We start from the raw sequence: 23,369 nt of genomic DNA on the forward strand, positions 1-23,369 counted from the left end.
TGGCTTGGCTATTGGCTTAACATGCAATCTGCTTTTATGCTTTGTGAGCAAGATGAGGACCTATGCTTTTCTGCTAGTTTACTTTGTAAGCAAGATCAGAACCACTGCTTTACTTCTGCTTTCGATTGGTTGCTCAAGTCAGGTAACTTAAGAGATTAATTGGCTTTGGCTACTCACTTTTGTGCTTTCTAAGCAAGTTGATGACTCCTTCTTGCTGGCTTGGCCCCGGGCTTCAGTTCATTGACGGTTTTCAACGGAATTTCATCGAAAGAGAACGCAAAACTTATTAAAATGTTACAGGATACAATTTACAATTTGAATTTGTTCTGGATTTACGAATAGGTGCCTCAGTTTGACTCGAGAATGTGTCGACCGAAACGTTGAACGAGCTGTGTGATAATGATCCAAACGAAGCACTGACAAATCTGGAGAGCCCAAAGTTAATGTCAACGCCTGCTGCCAGTTGGGAAAAACTTGGTCTTTTCCTGTGAAAACCCTAATTATTAAATATTAATTCCTGAATTATTGTTATCGCTGAGGAAATTTGAAAATTGCAAGGGGTACTTGAGGTTTTCTAATTTAAAACATTGATTTTTGAATATATAAGATAAATACTCCATTAAAAAATATGAAAGTAGGCCTTGGAAAATCTTTTTAAATTACTATTCCATTTCCATTTTATTCATCATCTAATGTATTAGTATAATATTATAATATTTTGTCTTACAAATTTGTATATTTTTCAAAAGAAATCATGATTTTGATAAAGCCAAAGAAACATAAAGAAAAGAAAGAAAAAAAAGAAAAGAAAGAAAAGAAAGAAAAGAAAGAAAAGCAAGAAAATATTGAAAACATTGAAAATTTTGAACATGTTGAAAAAAAGGAAAATATAGAAAATATTGAAAGAAAGGAACATATTGAAAGATTGGAAAATATTGAAAGAACGGAAAAAAGGGAGAGGAAAGAAAGGGTAAAAACTATCAAGGATGTCGAGAAGAAGCCCAGTCTGCTGGCGGATCCCAACAAATTGCTAACGCCCAGTTGGTTCTGGAACGAATATATAAACCGCCAGATTGTACCGCCCCCTGTGGCCCATCCCTTGTTGAATGTCGCCGATCCCCAGTTGTCATCGCCCATATCCAATTGCTCCAAGCTTGATATTCAAGACAATAGTGGCGTTGCGGCCGTCACTTCGGTTTGTGGGGAAATGTCACCATGTCCGCCGCCACCGATTTTGTATCCGAATTACATGAGTTCCGATTTCGCTGACATTATAACCATTGCCCGGCAAAGACGTCTTCGAAGTGCGGGCAAAGCCTTTAGTATCGAGGATATTATGCCCAAAGAGGAGGAAACAGAAGAAATAAAGCCAGAGCCAGAGAAAAAAACTTCAAGGGAATGGCTCGAGGTTCCAGATCGTACACCTCCTGCTGTGGATCGCATGCTCACCGATGGGGTCACCGCCAATGATTTCGAGATCGTTTGGAAATCGGATAGTCTGGCCAATATGGATCGGCATTTATCCTGTGCCGAGATAATTCTAAACAAAGCAAATCGCAAGCTAGGTAAGTTTGAAAGATAATTATTAAGCCCAAAAAAAGCTATAGTCTCTTTGTAAATAAATTTCTGGGTAATGCTTGTTTTACCAGGGAAGTTTATAAACCTCTCTTTTTCAACACTATATTTCAAAGAGTTAACACAAAAATAATGAAGCTAAAATAGGACATGTATATTTTTAAAGAATATACAAGAAAGAACTCAATACGCGCAATAGTTTCAATTAAATACAAAAATGTAATATCTAAAACTCATGATTTAATTTTGAAGTACATAAAAGTAAAATATGTTTAAAAAAAGGATTCCGATCATTGAAAAAAAACAGTGAAAAATAGGATAAGTCCTATATATACATTAAAATTCCCCCCTTCCCCAGCTATCCATGAAATCATATGGGAGGCGATCAAGAACTGCTGGTATGACGACCTGGAGATTCAGATCGAGTCGAGGTTCTACTATGTGGACCGCTATCTGTTTACCCACTACGCCCGTAACTTTCGCAGCTGTTCGAGTTCGTTTTTGCAATTCCCAGGGCAAAAGGTGCAGATGGGGATGCTGGTGCGCATCTACGAATGGATGCTGGGCGATGATTTGGCTTTCCCCATTGGCAACGAACTGATACCCTTCTTTTCTGCGGCCAAGTTCCTGGGCGTGAAGAAATTGTTGGAACAGTATTGGGGCACCTTTTCGAAGCGCGGCGATCGCGGCATTTGGGAGCTAAACGCCTTTCACACCTACCTGATGGCCAGGGAGTTCCATTGTCAGGACATCATGACCGTAATGCTGTCGCGCCTGCGCAAGTGCCTTCTGCCCCTGGTGGCATCCCGGGAGTTCCTCGAGTTCGATGTCAATGAGGTGGCCTGTTTGCTGGGCCAGGATATGTTGTGTGTTAACAGTGAGGATGAGCTGTTTTTCGCCGCCGTCTATTGGTTGAATTTCGCATGGGAGGAACGCAAGAAACACGCAGTCAATCTGATGAGCAAAGTGCGTTTTTGCTTTCTATCACCCTGGTTACTCCGATCCATGGACAACAACCCGGAAAACGCTTGCATCGGCGAAATCGCCCAGATGCCAGAGGTGAGTATACAAAGCTGGTTCTAAGAAACACAAATTTCCAATTGAAATCACTGAAGAATTCGCGTTTGCATATTAGTTAATTCAAAGGACTGGAGTGCATTGTAAGCAAGTTAAATAAGTCGATTAAAGATTATCTAAGAGCATTTAGAGTAAGAAAATTTTAAGTTGCATTATATTAACCATGGAAACAGCTAAAGAATTCGCCTTGTCTACAAGTATTTAAAGCTAAAGAATTCGCGGTTGCCCTATAATTAGCATGAGAAAATTCGAAACTGAAGAATTCACGTTTTCACTTTCATGCTCAACTTAAACCGGAAAATGCGAGTATACCAGTATTACAGTTCACAGAAAAGCTTGTTAAGAATCACATGAGCCCGAAGAATTCCGTGTTTAGTTATAGTACATTTTTGAAACTCAATTTTACAAATTCCATTATGAAATATTGTTTTTATTACAGGTTTGTCGCTGGATGTGGGAGAGCGCCATGTTCTGTACTGCCCGCCGGGCTAATTCGCGGAGTAAAAGGCATAAGGGAAAGATCGTTATGGATATGTTGCAGCCGTACCACAACCAAAAGATCGCCGAGCGATATTGGACCTTCTGCCCTGGCGTGCCGCACCATCATGACCTAAAATGCCCGCGCTTTCGCGAACTGACTTTCGAGAGCTTCAAAAGATTCCTACACCGCCTCCATTCACATGGCCAGCAATTTATGGACGACCTGCAGTTCGTCCCGAATAAGAACTACCACACGTATCGCTGCTGCGTCGATGTCGAGTTCATTTCGATTAACGATCGGACTTGTCCCAGACCGGGCTTCTACGAAATGAACATTCCCGAATAATTAAATGTTTGTTTATAATTTGCTAGTAAAGACTCAACGTCTAGCATTACAATTTGCCGAGGCATGTCTGTATAAAATTCGGATAAATTACATAATTTAGAGATTTAAGCATATTTATAAAATGAAAGGAAGCTAACATGTTATTAACATGACATATATTTACCTGCAAAAAACTTGTTTATTGTAAAAAACTTAGCCTACCTTAAGGCGTAAAAAAAATTTTACATTTTTTACAATTACACCTATTTAAAAATACTTTCATCGACGGACTGAAAAATCATTGTGATCAAGAATACAAATGTATACTTTATAAAGTCATATATGTCATTTTTACCATTTTTCCAAAAGATATACAAATGAAAAGCAATCTTTATACATATATATTCAATATTTGTAAAATAAAAGCACTTAACTCATTTTAAAATATAATTTTTTTTAATAAATATAAATTTTTTCAATTTAAAACAAAATCTTGGTAAACACATAACATTCCCTATAGTCGTTTTTATGTTTTTAACACAGAACTTCTGATCACTGCGCGTTTCCAACTTCAATTACCCTTTGGCTGTCCTTTATGTTCCCTTTTGCTTTTCTCTGATTTAAGGAAAATTATATATTTATGACTAGTCCTGTGGATCAGCCGTGTGTATTTCGGCCTCAATGCTCCCAGCCGCTTGTATGTTCTCGTCGTCTGGGTCACCACCTTCGGAGCCAGTGGTGACCGCACTGGATATGTCCTCGTAGTGCTCATCATAACCGGCAAATTGTCTGGCATTTCCTGCTCTTTGATTGTTGTTATCATTGGCATCAGGCTGTGGATTCTGGGGATTCTGGGCAGGGGCCTCCCTGATCTGACCACCCATATATTGCCACACATTCTCATCGGTGTAGTTCACAATGCGACGTCTCCTTCGGCGTATGTAGAGCTTCTGACGGAGATAGATCTTCAGGAGTCCCTTCACCCCAATATAGGTCATACCACCGTAGATGGTGCGCTGCAGTGGATCCTCCAAGCTCCTGAAGCACAAATTTCCCACCGCGGTAGCCAAGGTGGGCAGAAAGACGGCTCCGCAAAAGAGCCGTGAGACGTAGAGGGGATCGGTCATGGTCGGGGCATTTTGAAGGGGTGGCAAATTGTTCGAACTATCGCTGAGATCGCCCAAATCTCCCCCGGTGTCGGGTTCACCAGCCCAGTGGAAAAAAGGCAACTTTCGGAAAATGTTGTACCTACTGCGCATGGCCTTCAGAATGGCATCCTCCCAGCGAACCAGGCGCGAGAGGACCAATCCCACCGGAATAAATGGAAGACCCACCAGCAGAAAGACCTCGCTCTCCATGAGCTCAAGGCCCCTTTTCTGGCCCATCACCTGGATGACGGTGATGGCACCATATGTGATCGCAGTCCAGTAGACACAGCACATGAACATTCCGGCCGCCAGATAGGGACATGTCCTCCTCACCGTAAAATCCAACCATTCCATCGCTTCGGCCATGAAACTCATCCGGGGAAAGACAATGATATACTGCGTCTGGCATTGCTGGCAAACCACCGATCGGCGGTGGTTGCCCCGCTGCTTCTCGTCGATCCAGCGGTACAGGCAGCTCTGATGAACCCACTTGGTGACCCCGCGGCAGCGGCACGGCTGCACCCACTTGGCCAGCGGGTTCTCCTCCTCGCCGGCGAAGCATATCCAGCAGGTACGATCCATATCCGCTTCCGAGTACTGATTCGATCCTCCGCTGCCACGCGGAGTGGCCAATTCATCGGGATCTGCAAGATCGTACGGCAGATCCGACTGGGAGCCATCCACCTGACCATCCGACTGGTAGTACACCTCCAGATCCGCTTCCATCATATCGCGAAGTGATACACCCAATGGGCCAATGGTTTCAAAAATATCAAATAGGGAAGACGCCTCTCGTCGAAGAACACGCACAACAAATTTGGTACGAATCAAACAGAAATTATAACGACTCTAAAAGCACAAGCTCTAAAACGAGCTGTGAGCAAGGAGTGAACTGTATGGCACAGATCAGGTGATCGATAAAAAGAACCTACTACTTCCTACTATCAATAACCATATTTTTTGAGGCTTTCAAAAACCATTGATCGCATGAGGATTACTTATTTAAATTAAAAATTATTTAATTATTATTTTCTTAGTAGTTATTTATAAAAACACGTGTTTACCTTTCTTAAAAAGGCAAAACTTCTTTACAAACATTTAATAAGCATTTATTATTGTGATTTATGGTTTATCACTTATTTAAATGAAATTCAATATTGCAAATTATTTAATTATCAATTTGTGAATGTGAATCATGGAAACATGGATTTACATTTCATAAAAGGCAAAATATGTTCATATGCATTAAATAAACATTTATTATTTTTATTTAGAGTTTATCACTTATTTAAAGGGAATTTAATATTACGAATTATTCAATAATCATTTTTAGAATGAATAGTCATGAAAACATAAATTTTCATTCCTTAAAAACTCAAAATATGTTCATAAACATTTAATAAGCATTTATTATTGTGATTTATGGTTTATTTCAGTTAACCACATTTTGTTGCCTACTTTTCTGCGAGGGACTTCCCCTTGAGCTTTTGTAATGTGTTGCCTATATTTGAGGGCAAACAAATAATATTGTGCTCTTACTATTTTCTTTTTATACCTATGCATTTTATAATGCTGCTGTCATTTATAAAGCCAGTTTCAGATTAGCATAACGTTGGAAAACAGGGTTCCAATTTTTGCTTGTAAGTATCTATTACATTGTTGCCAGATAACATAAATATTATTGCAGATCACATTTCCGCTTTTTAATACAATCACAAGGTTCTGGGATAATTTTAATAGCTGAGAATTATTTTTAAAAATACTGCAAGGTGCTTATAATAAATCGATTAAGTGTGAAAATGTAAGAACAATTGTATTCAATCAGCACACTTCTGGAATTTTCCACCTTTTTCTAAGTATGAAATCGAAGATTTCACAATCATTGGATCTTCTCTGCTTTTTTGGGCAAATACGCCTTTACTAGAAAACTAGATAATACATCATTATACAGAAATGTTTGCTGGAATTTATAAAACTTAAGCTCATTTTACTTTAATAAAATATTTAAAAGCCCAAAAATATGCAATGCATTTTTAGAATACATAAGGTACAAATAACGTGTTCTTAAAAATTTTCGCCCAAAAGCTCGCTTTAAAGACCCACAAAAATAAAAATCATAAAATGCAGCTTACGTTTTATTCGTTATCTCTTCAATTCACATATGTATGAATAGGTTGTTTTCTTTTGTGTGGGTGTGTGTTTGTGTCATTTCCGTTCCGTTCCCTTTCGTTTCGCTTCCGTTTCGGCCACTCGTTTCCGGCTCAAACTGCTCTCAAATATCACAACTGTTAATAATAGCGACTACAAGAATTGCGCAAAAAAAAATCTCTTCGATATAGATACAAAAAAAAGCACTACATATAGAAAAATCGGTAGGGGGCCCATTTTCCTCAGCAGTTGGGGCACTTGACCAGCCCGACTTCGTCGCAATTCATGCACTTCAGGGCCACGAACTCCGCCGTAAAGTGGTTCCGGTGCACCGACTTCTTGGATCCGCTGCACGAGGGACACGGCAGCAGGCGGTATCCGCCGCACGTCTGGCACGTATACGCAGTGGCAATCGACTGGAAAACATTAATGGGCACTCGATTAATTAAGTCTTCATGGCAGCGATAATAAAATAATTATATATGTTTATGTGTGAGGTATTGGCGTTGAAAAGCCATTATTAAACACATTTTTATAGCCTTTTTTAATACCGAAAATGTGTTGAAAAATATAAGCGATTCAAAATGTAATTTCGAGGCTAACAGTGTAGTGGAAAAATTTTTGGTTGATTTTGAAATATCAGTATTATTATATAATGTTAAGAAGTAAAATCTTTTGAAGAGTTATGAGCAGAAAAATATAATTTTTAAATTTTTAATTGATCACTGAATTAAAAAAAAATCTCTTGTGTAAACAAATTGTAATAAAATTTATAAATGAGTCTAAACAAAAATCTGATGGCGTATAACAAATTTGGCCAATTAAAAGAATATATCTGTATACAAAATTTTAATTTGAGCAAGTATTATTATTACATTACGTTAAAGGGTAAATTACATTTAAAAACAATTTTAACATGATGCATATATAGGTATTAACAAGAATCTTTCAGTGTAAATACAAATTCCTTTGAAATATTTCGTTTAAGGGTATTGAAATATAATAATATTTAAATATCATATACATTAAATCACGTCAAAAGCTTAGATGTATTCAAAAACAATTTTTAGATAGTACATATAGGAGTATCAACAAAAGTCTTTAAGTGTAAATAAAAATTCTTTGAAATATTTCGTACCCTTAGTTATTGAAATAAAATAATATTTAATTATAATATTCATTATCTAAACAATAAACCTTTTATTTATTGATTCTATTCTCAGCTTACTTTGTACGGTTTCAGCAGCTGCCGTAGTTCTCCACTCTCATTCAGTCGTTCCACAACGTCGGCATCCTGTAAATGCACATAATTCTTATTAATATATTTAATTATATTACTATATTTTCAGTATCTTACCCCGATGTGCTGGCCCTCGACGAAAAGCTGTGGCACCCGGATGGTCTCGTCGTGCATCCGCTCCCGCATCTCCTGCTGGTACTCCACGCTCATGAAGACATCCCGCTCCTCGAACTTAATTAGCAGGGTGCGCAGGATTTGCTTGACATTGGCGCACTTGGCATACGTTTCCCTGATGATTCCCATGCTGGTGGTGTACAGAACCACCTTGCCCAAGTCCTTTTCCATGTAGTTCTGCAATTAAATGGGGGAAAACTAAAGTTAGAAAATTCTAAAAAAAAGGGTAAGAGCATCCCTTTTAGAATGTTTTTATATATTATAGATTGTACTATGCATTTATGATATTTATAATAATTAATAAACTAGACCGAGCCATTTAAACATTTTTATAAAATGTCTAGAGTATTTGTAGTTTATTTTTTGTTATATTTTAAATACCTTAAAATTCGAAGTACATTTTAAAACAATTTTGAATAAAAACACATATTTATAGAATACATAAACGACCATTTAAAATAATATTTTTGTGTAAACAAATGGAAATTTGAAGTTTCTGCTTAAGGGGTCTAAAATACTATAGAAATATCATATACAAAACTTAATACCAATGAATTACGAATTAAGCTCCATTTTTTTTAGCATGCAAATGCGACTATTGTGTTGAAGCCAGCTGTGTGTGATATCTGGCACTTGATCGCTGATTCACACCCCAAAATTAGATGTTTGTTACAATAAGCCAACTTGTACATATCTTGGCCAATGGATCGAGGGCATCTTCGGCTTGCTTCATCGCCAAAGCTGCGTCGCCTTTGTTTTTAACCTTCCCCCCCACGGAGTGAGAAAAATGGTAACAGCCTTGGCCGAAACACTTGAGCCACATGAAGAATTGTGGTTACAAATTGCCCGCTAATTGCCAAGCGAAAATACTTGTTAAACGAAACCGAGCCAGCTTCTTTGCCAGACTCATTAGCGGATCCCACTTAAGACCGGGAACAGAGCATTCTTTCAGACGGGTTCTCTCAGTGCCAGCCATTATTATCCATTGATACCAATACCGCAGACACATACTGCAATCACAACGGCTGCAATTGAAAATTACGCATAGCCAATTTGTGTAAATGGCAAATGAATGTCCGAAGTGAAAACTGTGCACAATGCGATATGTGAAATATTTTTTTCTCCATTCGTTGGACTTGTTTATATATCTATTTTTTGGTCGGACAGTATGGAGTGGGGGGCTCTTCCGTTAGTCAGCCTGATTAACTAGATTTCCATCGGCGAAGACAGCCGATACCTTAAACTCGATCGTATTTCCCGCGGCGACCAGTTGCCTCAGTGAGTTGTCAAATTTTGCCATGATTTATTGTTATGAGAAACATAAATTAATAGAGCAGGACATCTGGCAACTATCCAAAGAGTTATGATGGTGAAATGTGATCTGAACATGAGAAATGGTATCAAATTAATTGTGTCTCTCGCTCTTTGATCGCGCACACAAGGGAATTATTTTGCATTAACCATCGGGAGTGCGTAATTAAAAACAAATGAAAGCTATTAATTTCATTAACGACATCGATAAATTTTGAAATATTAGAGGAAAAGGATGGTCTATAAAGTAAGTCAATGTTTAAGATCTACAATTCAAAGAGAAACTAAATAAATGTGGTAATAAGTAATCATTTAAAGTAGTTTAGATACGTCATTTATTCAATTAGTTTAGTACACCTATACAAAAATTTGAATTTACTAAATATGATATAATATCATCTATGTTTTTTAGGAATGTTTTTCCCTAATATACATCTATGAAAATAAAGGTAATATTGGGTTTAGTTTGAAAAACTTCATTAATATAAAATATTCTTTATATTACTTTATTTTCAACTTATTATATTATTGTTCTTTTGAAAAGACGTTTTAAAAAAAATCAAATTATTGCATTTGTAAAAACTAAATATTCATTTTTTAAGATCAAATAAAATGAAAGTAATGAAGTTATATTTATTTCATGAAAGATAATTCAAAAATACCTACACCCTCTTCCTTAAGCCTTATAAAAGGTATCTACCAAGTCGACCCTCATATGATTTCCCGACTTGCATCGGCGCATTGCACTTGCATAAGCTGCAGTCCGTGTCGAATCCCCAGGCCCCATCCACTTTATCAGGTGGCCCCCAATGGATCCCAGTCGCAAAATCGCCTCAGGTGGCGGTTATTTAATATATGGCATATAATAACCAAACATAACGCCGCTTGGGAGAGACGTAAACAAATGTAAAGCTGGTAAACTGGTACATTAATAGTTGCCATTTGCCATTAAGCGTCATTTGTCGCTCCTCCGACGAGGGTTCAAAGCCATCGAATGTAATGAACATGTTCATGAGAATAAAAAAAACAGATTGCCAACGAAATGGGCATGAATATGAATGAGGCTGTGAACCGCGGGCCAAATAACTTAAAACTCTGAAAATAAAAATACTAGAAAAAATGAAGAACACGAGTATGAATACGAATGTAAACAAGGCTGTGAACTGTGAACCGCAGGCCAAATGACAACTCAAAAATCTGGCCATCTTCAACAGAACCCAAAAAACACTCGAAAAACACTGAAAAATCAGCATCTTGAACAGTTTTTCAAGAGCCGCAAAAGAGAAAGCAGGTCAGTTGTTCGGCAAAGGAGGGGCTTTTGGCAATCGCTAGCTTTTGATCTGGGTCTGGGGCTTCAAGGAGCCCCGAAAGATACATATGCCCATATGCCCATATGCCCAACAGAGAAACAGAAAAAACTCAATTAATACGTCACACGTTGCGTTACATAACCCTTTGTTTCAGACTTTCGGACGACCAGAAAGTGCGTTTCTCGATGCCGATCGATGGATATTTATTTTTATTTCATTTCTTTGGGCAGCGCCGCATAATCATGGGAACGAATTTCGAACGTCCAATGGGTTTTTTTAGGTGCGAAATGAGGGATAAAATAAAAAAGGTTGCTTGCAATGTTGTATTAATTTTGGATAGAGAATTACTTGAAATATATGTTGTTTTTAAAATTTGTAAACCATTTTTTATTTAATTTGATATCTTTTTTATTCCTAAAAAAGTTGTTCAAATATTTTACTACAATTTAAAGTTTAAATTTAAGTATTTAATATGATGGACTTTAATTTTTTTAAATATTTTTATAAGCTTTTGTCTTAGTAAATATTTGTATCTTTGATTATTTTTGTTTTGCTTAATTTAATTGCAATTTCAAGCTAAGCAGTAGAAAATATGTTTCTTAAATTTTTTATTTTATTTCTATTTTTTTTCTATCTTATTTTCAATTTAAGGCCAAAACGCACTGAATGCATTTGCTTTTTGGTATTGAAGGGGGCTGTCGACTTTTTGCGGTTAAGATAGCGCCATGATCTGTCTGCAAGTCGGTTCTCACACCCAGCTATACCGATATATATACCTATATATACATCGCCTTACCCCCCCTTGTCAATGCCCCTTTCTTTTGCATAAATTCACACACGTACGTGTGCGGAGTGGAAACATTTCACTTTCGTTTCTTTTGGTTTTGAGTCTCGGCTTTTTGTTTTCAGACTTTGGTATTTTTTTGTATTTTCTGCCATGCCCTGAACGAGCTTCAATTTGGCAATAATTGGATATTTTAATAAGCCCATTTCTGTGGCGGCTCTTGCGGCTTTCTTTTGGCCCTGAATGCAAATTGAAATTAAAATGCAGCTAACGCCCCACGAGCTTTTGTTGCCTAATTGCTTGACAGAAATGTATCTTTATTTATTGTACTCTCGTACTCTGTTAAAGATCGCCCAAAAATGCCATAAATCTGCAGCGCAGTCACGTATATTTTCGTTTTCAATTTCACTTTTGTTTGAAGGTAAATAGAAATAGTAACTTTTTCCAAGTAAAAAGGTATCTAAAGGTGGTAAAATATATGAGTTTACGCTTAAAAAACAGTTTCTAAAAAATATTTCTGCAAAATATAGATGGTTTGATTTTGTATGACATTGGTTTCCATGTTTTTAGAAATTATCTGCCAAAATATTACATCTCAACATATCTGAAATTTTTTTTTGTATGATAGATTTTGTTTATGTATTATATCACTGCCTTGTTTGTTTACTGTATGATCTTGAAAAAAGAGATTCTGAAAAATACTCATTGGAAAAGAAATGGTTTGACTTTGTATGGCATTGTTTTTCATATTTTAAACAATTTCAAAATACTTTAAAATTGCTGTTATAAAAATAAATGCTATTTGCCAAAATATTGCATTATGATGTCTGTTGTTTATTTTTGTCATTAAGGTTTTCTTTATGTACTGCTTCTCTGTTTTTTAATGATTACCATTTGTGACCCGAAATCACTTCTTTGTTTGCATAAAATTCGCTTGTTTAATAGGGCAGTAAAAATGTTTTATAAGCAATTAAAAAATATGCGAAAGAGGAGGACTGCTTGCAAATAAGTGGTAAGGACAGGTCAGCAATTTTAAGGTAATTTTTAGGCAAACAACCTGTTGAAGGGTGTTTTCCCCACCTTTGCTGTTTTTGTCGAACATTACAAGGGCAATTTCGGGGGAAAATCATTCGATTTCAATCTTTTGCAAGGGGACTTTCGTGTGTAAGTGGGCTTGTCATCGGGTCATTGCACACAGATAAACTTTCATTTTCTGGCAATACCGATTAGTGCTCAAACTTAGACACGAATGTGCACCAACATACTCGTATACATGTGCTCAAACTCAAATTAGCTAAATGATATTTTAATGACACCACTCCAAACGCGAGAGAAAAACTCGTCTCTGAAACAAAAGCCAAAAGGAATCGACTGCGGCCCATAAAATATAATTCGATCTGTCTGCTCAGTATATCCGATTTGTGTTGTTGTTGCATAATTAACGCATTAGTCGCTCTTTATTATGATAATTTGTGTGTTTCTTGAAAAATTATGCAAGCTGTTTTTAGCCAAATAATTTGGTTTCCTTCGTTTTTTTCGTATGTCGTTTTTTTTTTGGCAATAATTATATATTGATTTTGGTTTCAAGGTTGGCTTTGCTAATTTGACTGAAAAACGCAGAAGACAAAAAACTTTTGAGTCGTCCAAGAAGTTGACATTTAATCTGATGAGGCAGTAAAACTTTTGATTGAATCGCGGATGAGAAATTAATGAGTTTCAGGGGTCATCCGAAGATGACAGCCCTATGATATACATGTCGAATTTTAAATTAATTCGCGAAGGTTGTTGAAAGCGGCTTTGGTATTTTAAGTAGCTATTTTTGGGATGATATAGGTTACGGTTCATCAATTTAAAATCTAAGACAGATGTGTTAATCATCAGTCATAATATCAAATAAAAAATGTTTCTATAACTATATTTACCTCTACATTTCTACTTGAAAATTAAAATAAATATGTTGTAGAACTAAAGTTCTTCCAATAATAAACAAATCCCATTGCACCTAGCCAACCAGATCGGAGTATTGGATATTTGTAAATATATTGCACAACGTCCAGGGTTAATTCGATACCTCCAGTCTGGTAAATTGATTTCGCAAAATCACATAAAAAGGGCGTCTTAAATAGTAAAAAAAAGACGATATACAATAGCCCAGATCAACCTGATGACAAGGCAAAAATCGAGGGTATTTCGGAGGTGCGAGCGTGGCCAATTCGGGCTCAATAAAACTGCGATTCGACGCGCTCCCCCCACCGAAAAATAGGTCAATTAATTTCGTTTTTTTTGTTTGGTGATTTTGGATTTTTTTTTTGGATCCCCCCCGTCAGAAGAGAACTTTCCCAAAAGAGAAAACAGAAATCAAAAGTAGGAGAAAAAAAAAGCAGAGAGACAAAAAGACACTTGCAATTAGTCAAGTGGCGGACCATTTAAGCCGGCATTTATCTAACTTATCTAGCCGACTATCTGGCTTCGTACTTCCGTCAGCTTTTCAGCTTTCTTTTGCCTTTTCAGATTTGGATTTGGAACCATATAGAGATGAAGGGCGTATGTGACATATTAAGCCACTTAACGGCGATTCGAGACAACAACAAGTTCCGCAAATAGACAGCGGCAGTCAGGTGTTAATTGTCTTTCGAGAAAGAAATTTCTCAAAAAAAGTAATCATAATGAAATAAAAAGAAATATTAAGACCCAAAAAAAAGCCGAGATGAATCACAGAAAAGTCTGGATTCACTTTCACACAGGCCAACAAACGAGCCCTCACATGCAATACAAATATATATATATTGGCATTGCATAATGCCGTCTGACTGCATCTGTATCTTTAGTTTCGGCTGCATCTGTATCTTTTTATCCGCCAGTGTGGGTGTGCAAAAGTCAGCGACCCAAAGACAAAAGTTAAACACAAAATATACAAAAAAATGCTAAAAACTTGCACACACAAAATATAAAAAAGAAATCCATAACGAAACCGAAAACTTTCTCAATGAATAACACCCACATGCGATTGAATGAGTGTTTGTGTGAATCATCTGGACAAACGGAATATTCAAAGTAGCCACATAATAGTTTGAATATTTTGTGGCATTCAATTACGCCTTGTGGAATTTCCCATGTGCTAATTAAATGCAAACTAATAAAACGCATATTTGAAGAAATGGGTTTTAATCCAAAGTTCACAGGGGAGCATGAATAAACTTGTTTAAATATCTATTCGGAATTTCCACTGCCAATAAAATATTTATGTATGAATTCGCATAGTTTGATAACTGTGAACTTTAGTTTTGTTCTTTAAAGAACTGCCGTGAATATATCTTTATCTCAAATATTTTTAATCTGTCTTATACTTTCCCAAAGAAACGTTTTATATTCTTTTATTTCTTTATAATATAATATTAAAGATTTAAAATATTTCATATTTTGAAAGACACTTTTCTTAAAGCGTAAACTTTTTCGAAAGTATACCTACATTTACTCAACAATAAGTATAGACATAATCACTAGATTAAGCACACTCAATTTGAAATACATATAATTGCTCAACTTGGCTGAGACTTTAATTGCAGTTGTCAAGGCTTCCGAGAAGTCACATTCTAAAATGTTTATTTAACCTTAAAATAAAACAGAATAATTGATGGAAGTTGATTTGACAACTTCACTACTATCTTACTTGATAAATTTCTTTTGCTAGCGGTGAGTGCAAGTGAATTCAATTACTTTCATTGCTGAAATATCTTTCATTTAACAAAGAAATGTATTAAATTATTCAGCTGCAATTAATAAATTCACTTGATGTAGCCATTCACCGAATACATTTGCAGACTGCACTTTTCCATGGCATTTGATTGTTTAAGGGGTTTTGTTTAAGAGTCTGGTATTTGTTTTTTAATATTGTTACTATATGAAGAGACCATATTGTAAACCTTTTGGGCTTCTTATGTTTATATTTAATGTAATTATTCAATTATTTAATTGCGTTGATATTTGATTGGTTATATTTGAATATATTTAAGTCAAGGTAACAAATGTTAAAAGCAATTAGTTTTATTTACCCCAAACACTTTACGTCATTAAAAAGGGTAATATCATATTGAAATCAAAGCTTAGTAAATTTAAATTAGGTATAATTGTCTAATTATTTTTTTCCTAATCTTAAGTTAACAAAAATCACTTTGGATAAACAATACAAAAATTGAAGAAAAATCTTTGCAATTTCTACTTTATTTTTTCCGATGTTGGAGATTAAATTTTTTGAGATACTCTTTATTTAGTCTATTTTATTTAAGAACTCACCTTGACATTGGGCTGTTGCAGTTGCAAGAAGGTGGCTACTCCATTGCGCACACGATTCTTGACGCCCCTGACGGTTCCCTTGGCGGATCGAATCGTGGAGTTGCCGGACCGCTTGCCCTCCGTCCGGACATCCCGGTAGCCGGCGAAGTCCTCGTCCTGCGGCTCCTCCGGAAAGGCCTGCGCCTCATACTCGTTCGAAGAGTTCGAGCCGAAGCTGCGGAAGTTCTCGTGCTCGTGGACATGGAAGGTGTAGTATCCATCCGCCTCGTATTGCAGGGGTCTTCCATCGATTTTGGTGACCAAGGGACCGGAGGACTCCCTCTCCCTCAGCCGGATATCCCGGAGCAGGGAGGTGGGCAGGAGACCCCCAGAGTGCAGTGAATCGCAGCTCAGCGAGGAGTTGCTACTCTCATCACACTCTTCGCTGTCATCGGTGAGGCTGTAGGCCCGCTGGGGAATCGAAATCGGATTCGGATTCGGGGTCACCAGGGGGCAATCCTCTTCCTCCTCCTCCTCCTCCGCCTCCTCCTTGACCTTCAGCCGCGTGGTCTGCAGATGCAACTCCAAGTGCTGCGGTGACTTTAGTTGTTGCAGCTGCTGCTGATGCGACACCTGCTGCTGCTGGTGACCTTCCAAATCGCTGCCCGTCCCACTGTCCAATGTCTCGCATGGCGAGTACTGACCACTGGTGGCCACCGGTGTCCACTGCATCTCCTCCACGCCCTCGTTCAGTTTCACCACACTGATCTGCTTGCCCAGAATTCGCGGCTGACCCTGGCTTTCAATCTGTATCTTCACCGTATTATTATGTTGCAATGTTGCCGCTGTGTCCGCTGCTGTTGCTGCTGGCTGACTGGCAGCAATTTCACCATTGCAACTGATTATGGTCGGTGATGTTGCTGCTGTAGTGGTTGGTGTTGCTATTGCTGTTGCACCGGCAATTTCTCCGCCAATGCGCAGCAGCAATTGTGGATAGATTTTGGTGGTCGCTGGTGTTGCTGTTGCTGCTGATGCTGCTGTTGCTGTTGCTGCTGATGTTGCTGCTGTGTCGTAACTAGTTTCCAAATTATCTTTGGTTGTTGCTGCTGCTGCTGGTGTGTCGCCAAATGCCAGCAACATGCCAGCCTGGGACTTGAGCGACATTTCAGTGTTGCTGTTGCTCTTGGCAGTTGTTGCTACTTGTGTTGCTGCCGTTGCTGTTGCTGTTGCCACTTCTGGCGATTCGATGATTATGGAAATACCGCGCATTGGCTCCAATCGCGACACATTGCTGGTGATTGCCGCCATGGTTCTACAGCATTTGGCTGTCTATATCCGATTTCAGATATCAAATGCCTATATCTTATGGCTCTAAGTTGATGCAATCAAATACCGCCGCCTAATGATGTTGCTGCTGTGCGTTCCACTTGTTGCTGCTTTTGCTGCTGACCGTTGCCAAGTGCTTTACAGTTAGACGACCGCATGTAGATTGCTGCAATTGCTGTTGCTGTTGCAGTTGCTGGTGTTGTTGATGTTGCTGTTGCTGCTGATGTTGCTGCTGCAAAGAAGAAGCAAACCAGAATTGCATTAGGGAGACAGACACAAAAATTTCGGACTACGACCAAAGATGAGTTTTCCAGAACATTTTTTCTGATTTCTATTGTTTTTACAAAAATGACTTAAAAAACTAAGGTAAATGCATTGTCAAAAATAATGGTTTTCTTTTCAAGTTATAAAATAAAAGCTGCAATCACTTGAGAAAATATAGATACCTTTTAAGTATGTATAATTAATTCTAGCCTCATATTTTTTCGAGTGTGTAAGCCGCCACACGAGCTTGACATTTAAACCGAAGATGATGCCGAATAAATGTTAAAAGCTTTGCCAGCGTTCAGAAAAATATAAAAAAGAACAGATGGGAAACCAGAAAAAACAATAATCATAATAATGATAAACACGAAACCGCAAAAAGCTGGCAGAACAGGCAGAAGAATGCCATAAACAAAAGGGAGACCCTGAATACCCTGAAATTCAAGAAGGTGACGCCACCTGGCGGCTTAGGTGTCGCCACCTAGCGGTATTCGATTTCCTGGGACAGGAACTTTCTATTTATTGTTATTATAAAACAAAACAGTTTGTAAATAATATAAATATCCATGATTCTTTTATGTTTTGTTGAACGTCTTGAGGATGATTAATCTAACAAGATTTCATTTCTGATTTATGCTAAGTCCCTTGGAAAATTATTTGTTCAATCACATATTACATCTATTTTTATTAAATGAGCAACATGAATGAAATCTATAATTTTTTTATGATCTTATACAAAGGAAAGTATTAGTTGAATCAAAGTTATAAACAGATAAAAAATAATTAACAAGTTGTTAAATATTGGAAGCCTTCATTTCCAACTTCTGTGAAATTTGTATAGCCACATACATAGAATACACATGGTATCAAGATTTCTATAAAGTAACAGAACAAAATATTAAGTTTCAATTAACAGTAATCCCCAACTTTTTTACAAACAACCTGCAACATGTGTTTGATATACTTAATTGCACAAACAACAGGTGCATAAGAAGCTCTGTTTACTTTCTTGTTGATCTTTTTACTCATCATATTTCCAATTCAAGTTGATCTTGTGACACCCATTGTACCCACAGTGGGCCCAGCCAGATCAATTAGTGTAGCAACTTCTTTTTTTGGACAGGGAATGTTCTTCGGAGGAAAGAACAAGTCGGGATTTACATTTGAATAGCTGGGGAACTTGAAATATTGGGCGCGCTCTGCCTGCGGCATTTTTTCGGTTTTTTCCGATTTTTTCTTTCTTGTTGGAATCTGGAAACTGGTTACACTTGAACCTGGTATTTCTCCCTCTTTTTTTGTTGTTTGGAAATATTTGAGCGGCGCTTACCCGTTGTTGTTGTTGCTGTTGTTGCTGCTGCTGGCCTGCATTCGCCGCTTATTGCACACAATTTTCATTTGGCAGCCAACCACACACACACATTGAAAAAATAAAACAAAAATCAGAAATCAGAAAATTCGAAAAAAACAGTTTTGCACTTTGGAAGATTTTTTTATTGGGGTATATTTTCCATATATTGCACACGCACGCTGACGGTTTTTTTTCCAACGGTTTATTTGATTTCTGTTTTTAGTGGCCTATTGTATTTCTTCGGATTTTTGAGATATGATATCTCTATTGGTTTGGAAATATTTTCGAGTACTCGCCGCGCGTACAACCCATTCAAAATCGCGCTGGCAACTGAAAACCGCAGCAACAAAGTCGCTTTGGGTTGGCGTGTTTCGCCAGGGATTGTTTTTTACTTCTTCTTCTCCATGTAGCGCCCTCTCTTTCCGCCGCCCATTCGCCGTCTCTTTCTGAAGCCAGTTGTTGTGGTTTTTTAATTTTTGCTTTCAAGAAACCCACAAAAAAGCAGCAGACGCAGAAATTACCTGAAACAAAAACAACAGAGCTGCACTTTAGCAGAGCGAAGACTTAACTACACTTTCAATTCCTTAAAAGAAATTTAAGTTGAGATATTTTTAATTTAAAAATTTTATTAAATAAATCACTTTATTTAATCAAAGTATAAAATACTTTTCTAGCAAATTTTTAGTGTTAGACACAAAATATCCTCTTTTATATAATTTTATATAATTATTATTATATTATTTTTGGTTTCAATTATGTATCGACTTTACCATTAAAATATTAAAATTTATATATTTTTAAACATTTGTATTTGTTTAAACTAATGTAAAATTAAAAAATAAGCAGACTATATTTTAAAATCATATCTTTCTGCTCTATTTCTTAAAATAAAAATAAAGATTTAGCTTAAAAGTATTATTATAGTGCCACATTTATAACATTTTCATCCATTTATTAAAATTTCTATGTTAAAAATATAAGAAAACATTATTTAAAATTTGTATGCTTTGAGTTGCTTTAAAAACATTAACACTTAGAATTTAAAATTATCTGTAGCTAAGACCAAAAAGCTTAAAAATGACCATAGCTATTCAAATTATTTGATATTTCCAAGTGAAGAGTTCAAGAAAAATACTTTGAATAGTTTATGTTCCAAGTTGGTTGAAAAAACATGAATACCCTTTCGAAAAGTACAACAAATATGCGGCGCTGAGAATTTGTTTACGTGCGCATGCGCAGCCGCAGTCTGCGTCGCTGCCTCTGCCTCTGCCGCAGTCGCTGCCTCAGTCGACGGCGACGTCGGCACTTGTCCGCCGCTTTTATTATTGTTATTGTTGCTAGCTTTGTTGGTGTTGTTGGTGTTGCTGGTGGCGCAGTACTCGTTTGTTGCCAAAGTTAATTGTTTGCTGCCGCAGCTGCCGCACAGTGGAACATCGAGCAGCGCGCGGGGCACAGTGGGCAGTGGCCGTCCGCAGTTTGCTGGCTGGAATGTGGCAAGGCCTCAAACTGGTTTCCAGTTTTAGGGGCTCAGGTGCGACGATGCCGCCGATTGAGACTTCAACTCTAGAGCAGGAATTCCGATTCCGCTGGCAATCAAAACAACTCGCAGGTAAGATTGGTCGAGTTCGAACCCAGAAATATGGATGGAGTAAATATCAGTTAGGAAACGCTTACAGGCTTGACAATCCATGTCAAACAAATGTTTTTACCGGCCATTTCTTTACAAAAAAATAAAAGTAAATTTGTTTCCAATATTTTGTAACGTTTTTATACAAGATATTGACAAAACTTATTATAATACAAATGAAAGAAATTTTTTTTTATTTGAACATTAAAAAAAATTTACATTTTACGATGAAATTGAAAATGTTAACTTCTGAAAAATAATTATTCATATTCTTAAGTCTAATAGCTTGTTTATATTTTCCAATTTTTTGTTTTAAGGTACAGTAAGTTAATTGTTTTATAGATTCAAAGATTGTCTTAAATAAAATACTCACCAGTAGTCCGTCGAAGGCTTAGCAGTTGATTATTTACAAAAACGAGAGTGGGCCAAGTAGTTCATTGGCACTTGATTTTTATTTTAATTAATGCTTTTTGACCTAGTAGCTCTCCACTTCCCACGCATTTCAGCCCACTGTGCATGCCACTGGCGGTCGCATAAACGTCTTTGGTTTTTTTGTGGCTGTGGCTGCATTATATTTTTTTTTGGCTTAGCTATTTCATTTTTTAGCTATGCATATCTTTCTATCTTTATCTTCACTGCTATCCCTATCTCTGTTTCTTGGGCTCTCTTTCTTGCCTTTTCATCTAACAAAGTTGAATGCTTTGTTACCTACGATTTTCTATCCCTTGCAGAGGGTACTAAAATATTTCAGCATTGTGATTTATTCGATAAAAGTTTTTAAGGCTGGAGTATTTTTAAAAATGTAACACATCATTTTTATTTATTTGCAAGGCTTTAACTATTTTTGGTGAATATATACTTAGATGTATTGCTCGTTAGTACCTTTTTCCAATTCCATTGTTATTAATAATAACATTTTTGTGTGTAATTTCTCATTAAAATACTTTTGTAATATAAATTGGAATAAATATCATTAATATTATTTTTGGTCGTATATATTTATTGGAATATGTATCTTAATGGGGCCTTCAGTACCTTGTACCCGATCTTTGGTGTCACCACTTCTATGCCCATAATATGAAACCGAAATTTCCGCTTTGAAGTATAAAAAACAAACAACAACTTTCCTCCAAGTGGCTCCGTTGGCTGAACAATTGCCAATGGATTTCTGCTTTTAATTATATTTAATACCAAAGTGTTTATGCAAAGGAAAAGAAGAAACCGAAAGAAAGACGCCTCGAATTTGTGTGTGCAATCAGCGGAATGTAAAGCTGCACTTGCAGTATGCAGAAAGTACGAGTGCAGCAGCAACATGCAACCTGTTGCATTGCAGCTTGTAATTTACCGCTAATTCGATGCAGTGAGACGTCCGACGATGACGACTATATACGAACGTACCGCCACCCGTACCGCCCCCTTGTACCGCTCGTACCGCCCAGCTCCGTGGCCGGTCACTTGGCCAGTTTGTTTCCGCCTGTTGCGCTCCGCTGGAACCACAAGGGCTGCTGCAGGCGTTGCCCAATGAGATTACCGTTGCACATGCGCACACACTCACGTGCACTGAAAGAATAAAAGTGTTACACAGAGAAAACTATCTAAGAACATTGTTCTTGAATTGAGCACATTGTTCTTGAATTGAGAACATTGTTCTTGAATTGAGAACATTCGTTCTTAAAAACCGTGTAAGTACATTTTGGTATCAATATAAGAACGAAATGGTGAGAAGAGAAAAGTTAAATTGAGTTTATTTAACAATTTTTTGATAAGTATACACTAAGGACTGAACTAATAGTTTATTTGTATAAACAATTTACTTAAATACCGCCAATTCAACTTGATTGGAGCAAAATAAAAACATTTTCACTTAAAAATGTCGTTCTATTTTTAAGAACATTTTCAACTCAGATTAGAACGTCAGAATTTTCTCTGTGTACATTTCATTTTTAATAAAGGTCGATGTTTGAGACTTCTTTTAAGATATTGCCCATCAATATAAGACAGTATTGACTAAAGCAGTGGTCGGCAGCGGCCTATCTAGTGAGCATAGGGAAGTGTTCTGCCCATCCTCTGCTCGCTCACGTATAACGTACATGTTCGTGTGACTTCGGCATGGGTCTTCGGGTCATTTTTTCTCAACTTCGGCGCGCTTTTTTGTTGCTGTGGCAGAGGATCTCAGTGCAAAGCAGAGAAACGTCTCGCTACAGCACGCCGCGCGCAAACTTCGTGTTTGTTACACTCACACTAATGCAAGGCAAACTTGTGATGATATGTGTGTGCCGACCACTGGACTAAAGTTACAAATGTTTTAATAAAGAGTCCACAGCGTTTCTGAAAAAACATTTAATTAATTTTTGAAAAATTTTAACAAGATTTTTCTTTACTGTTTTTAATAATTTCAATGCAGGTTGATTAATTTACAATAATTAAAAAGCAAAAAAAAGGTTTTAAAAAAAAAAACAAATTATTTTGTAACAGGTTTTAATATTTTCAATACAGTATCTGTATCTGATCGACTTGCTTACAATATTTTAAATACAAACAAACAATAATTTTGTTAAAGAATATAAAAGACTTATATTCTAAAAAAGCAATTGGGACTCACATACTTGATACGACATAAATAAATTGAATTTTTTCATTTGCTGCCATGATATTATAAATATTATTAAATGTATTACGTATTTTTATAGTCCATAAATATATAACTTGAATCATTTTTTTACTTTACTTCTTACCTTATTAAAACTTTGGCCTAGCACTTGGATGACATTTGTTTCCAGTGTATTCTTTACAGTTACTTACTGGAAAGAAACTATCCAAGCTTCACAGAACTTGGTGAAGTTCTAAGGAAATTTATACGTTGTTATAAATTCTGGACATTCTAATTGTTGAATAAGTACAGAAAATGTAGCAAACTTAAATTTAACTTTAAGACAAAAAGAAACCATAAGAAAAAGCCC

The 23,369-nt window shown here is 36.8% G+C and overlaps 3 protein-coding genes and 1 long non-coding RNA gene across 4 annotated transcripts; 2 read left to right on the forward strand and 2 right to left on the reverse strand.

Annotated features, from left to right (window-relative positions):
* Positions 1-685: 685 nt before the first annotated feature.
* Positions 686-3,811, forward strand: LOC108019005 (uncharacterized). The gene is made up of 3 exons (XM_017086619.4): positions 686-1,565; positions 1,934-2,634; positions 3,092-3,811. The coding sequence occupies exons 1-3, from the start codon at positions 755-757 to the stop codon at positions 3,476-3,478; spliced, it is 1,899 nt and encodes a 632-aa protein (XP_016942108.4). The 5' UTR covers positions 686-754; the 3' UTR covers positions 3,479-3,811.
* Positions 3,812-3,891: 80 nt separating this feature from the next.
* LOC108019001 (E3 ubiquitin-protein ligase MARCHF5) lies at positions 3,892-5,503 on the reverse strand. The gene has a single exon (XM_017086615.3). The coding sequence runs from the start codon at positions 5,332-5,334 to the stop codon at positions 4,102-4,104; it is 1,233 nt and encodes a 410-aa protein (XP_016942104.2). The 5' UTR covers positions 5,335-5,503; the 3' UTR covers positions 3,892-4,101.
* A 1,219-nt stretch (positions 5,504-6,722) lies between these two features.
* Positions 6,723-19,119, reverse strand: LOC108018942 (glutaredoxin domain-containing cysteine-rich protein CG12206). The gene is made up of 5 exons (XM_017086540.4): positions 18,762-19,119; positions 15,866-17,402; positions 8,111-8,344; positions 7,982-8,047; positions 6,723-7,169 (listed from the first exon to the last, which is right to left on the reverse strand). The coding sequence occupies exons 2-5, from the start codon at positions 17,150-17,152 to the stop codon at positions 6,996-6,998; spliced, it is 1,761 nt and encodes a 586-aa protein (XP_016942029.2). The 5' UTR covers positions 17,153-17,402; positions 18,762-19,119; the 3' UTR covers positions 6,723-6,995.
* Positions 19,120-20,138: 1,019 nt separating this feature from the next.
* On the forward strand, positions 20,139-23,365 carry LOC136117277 (uncharacterized). The gene is made up of 2 exons (XR_010654733.2): positions 20,139-20,391; positions 23,204-23,365. It is a non-coding gene; the product is annotated as an uncharacterized lncRNA (long non-coding RNA).
* The last annotated feature ends 4 nt before the right edge of the window (positions 23,366-23,369 follow it).

The sequence above is a fragment of the Drosophila suzukii genome, chromosome X (genome assembly GCF_043229965.1).
Source record: "Drosophila suzukii chromosome X, CBGP_Dsuzu_IsoJpt1.0, whole genome shotgun sequence".
In the NCBI taxonomy this organism is placed as follows: Eukaryota; Metazoa; Arthropoda; class Insecta; order Diptera; family Drosophilidae; genus Drosophila; species Drosophila suzukii.

Bases quoted from the DNA above. Each gene is read 5' to 3' on its own strand.
- LOC108019005 (XM_017086619.4), top strand. From the start codon at position 755: ATGATTTTGATAAAGCCAAAGAAACATAAAGAAAAGAAAGAAAAAAAA. The intron at 1,566-1,933 runs GTAAGTTTGAAA...CCCCTTCCCCAG, and splicing joins CAAAGCAAATCGCAAGCTAG to CTATCCATGAAATCATATGG. The intron at 2,635-3,091 runs GTGAGTATACAA...TTTTTATTACAG, and splicing joins AAATCGCCCAGATGCCAGAG to GTTTGTCGCTGGATGTGGGA.
- LOC108018942 (XM_017086540.4), bottom strand. From the start codon at position 17,152: ATGGCGGCAATCACCAGCAATGTGTCGCGATTGGAGCCAATGCGCGGT. The intron at 8,048-8,110 runs GTAAGATACTGA...GTGCATTTACAG, and splicing joins TCGAGGGCCAGCACATCGGG to GATGCCGACGTTGTGGAACG. The intron at 7,170-7,981 runs GTAAGCTGAGAA...AATGTTTTCCAG, and splicing joins AGCTGCTGAAACCGTACAAA to TCGATTGCCACTGCGTATAC.
- LOC108019001 (XM_017086615.3), bottom strand. From the start codon at position 5,334: ATGATGGAAGCGGATCTGGAGGTGTACTACCAGTCGGATGGTCAGGTG.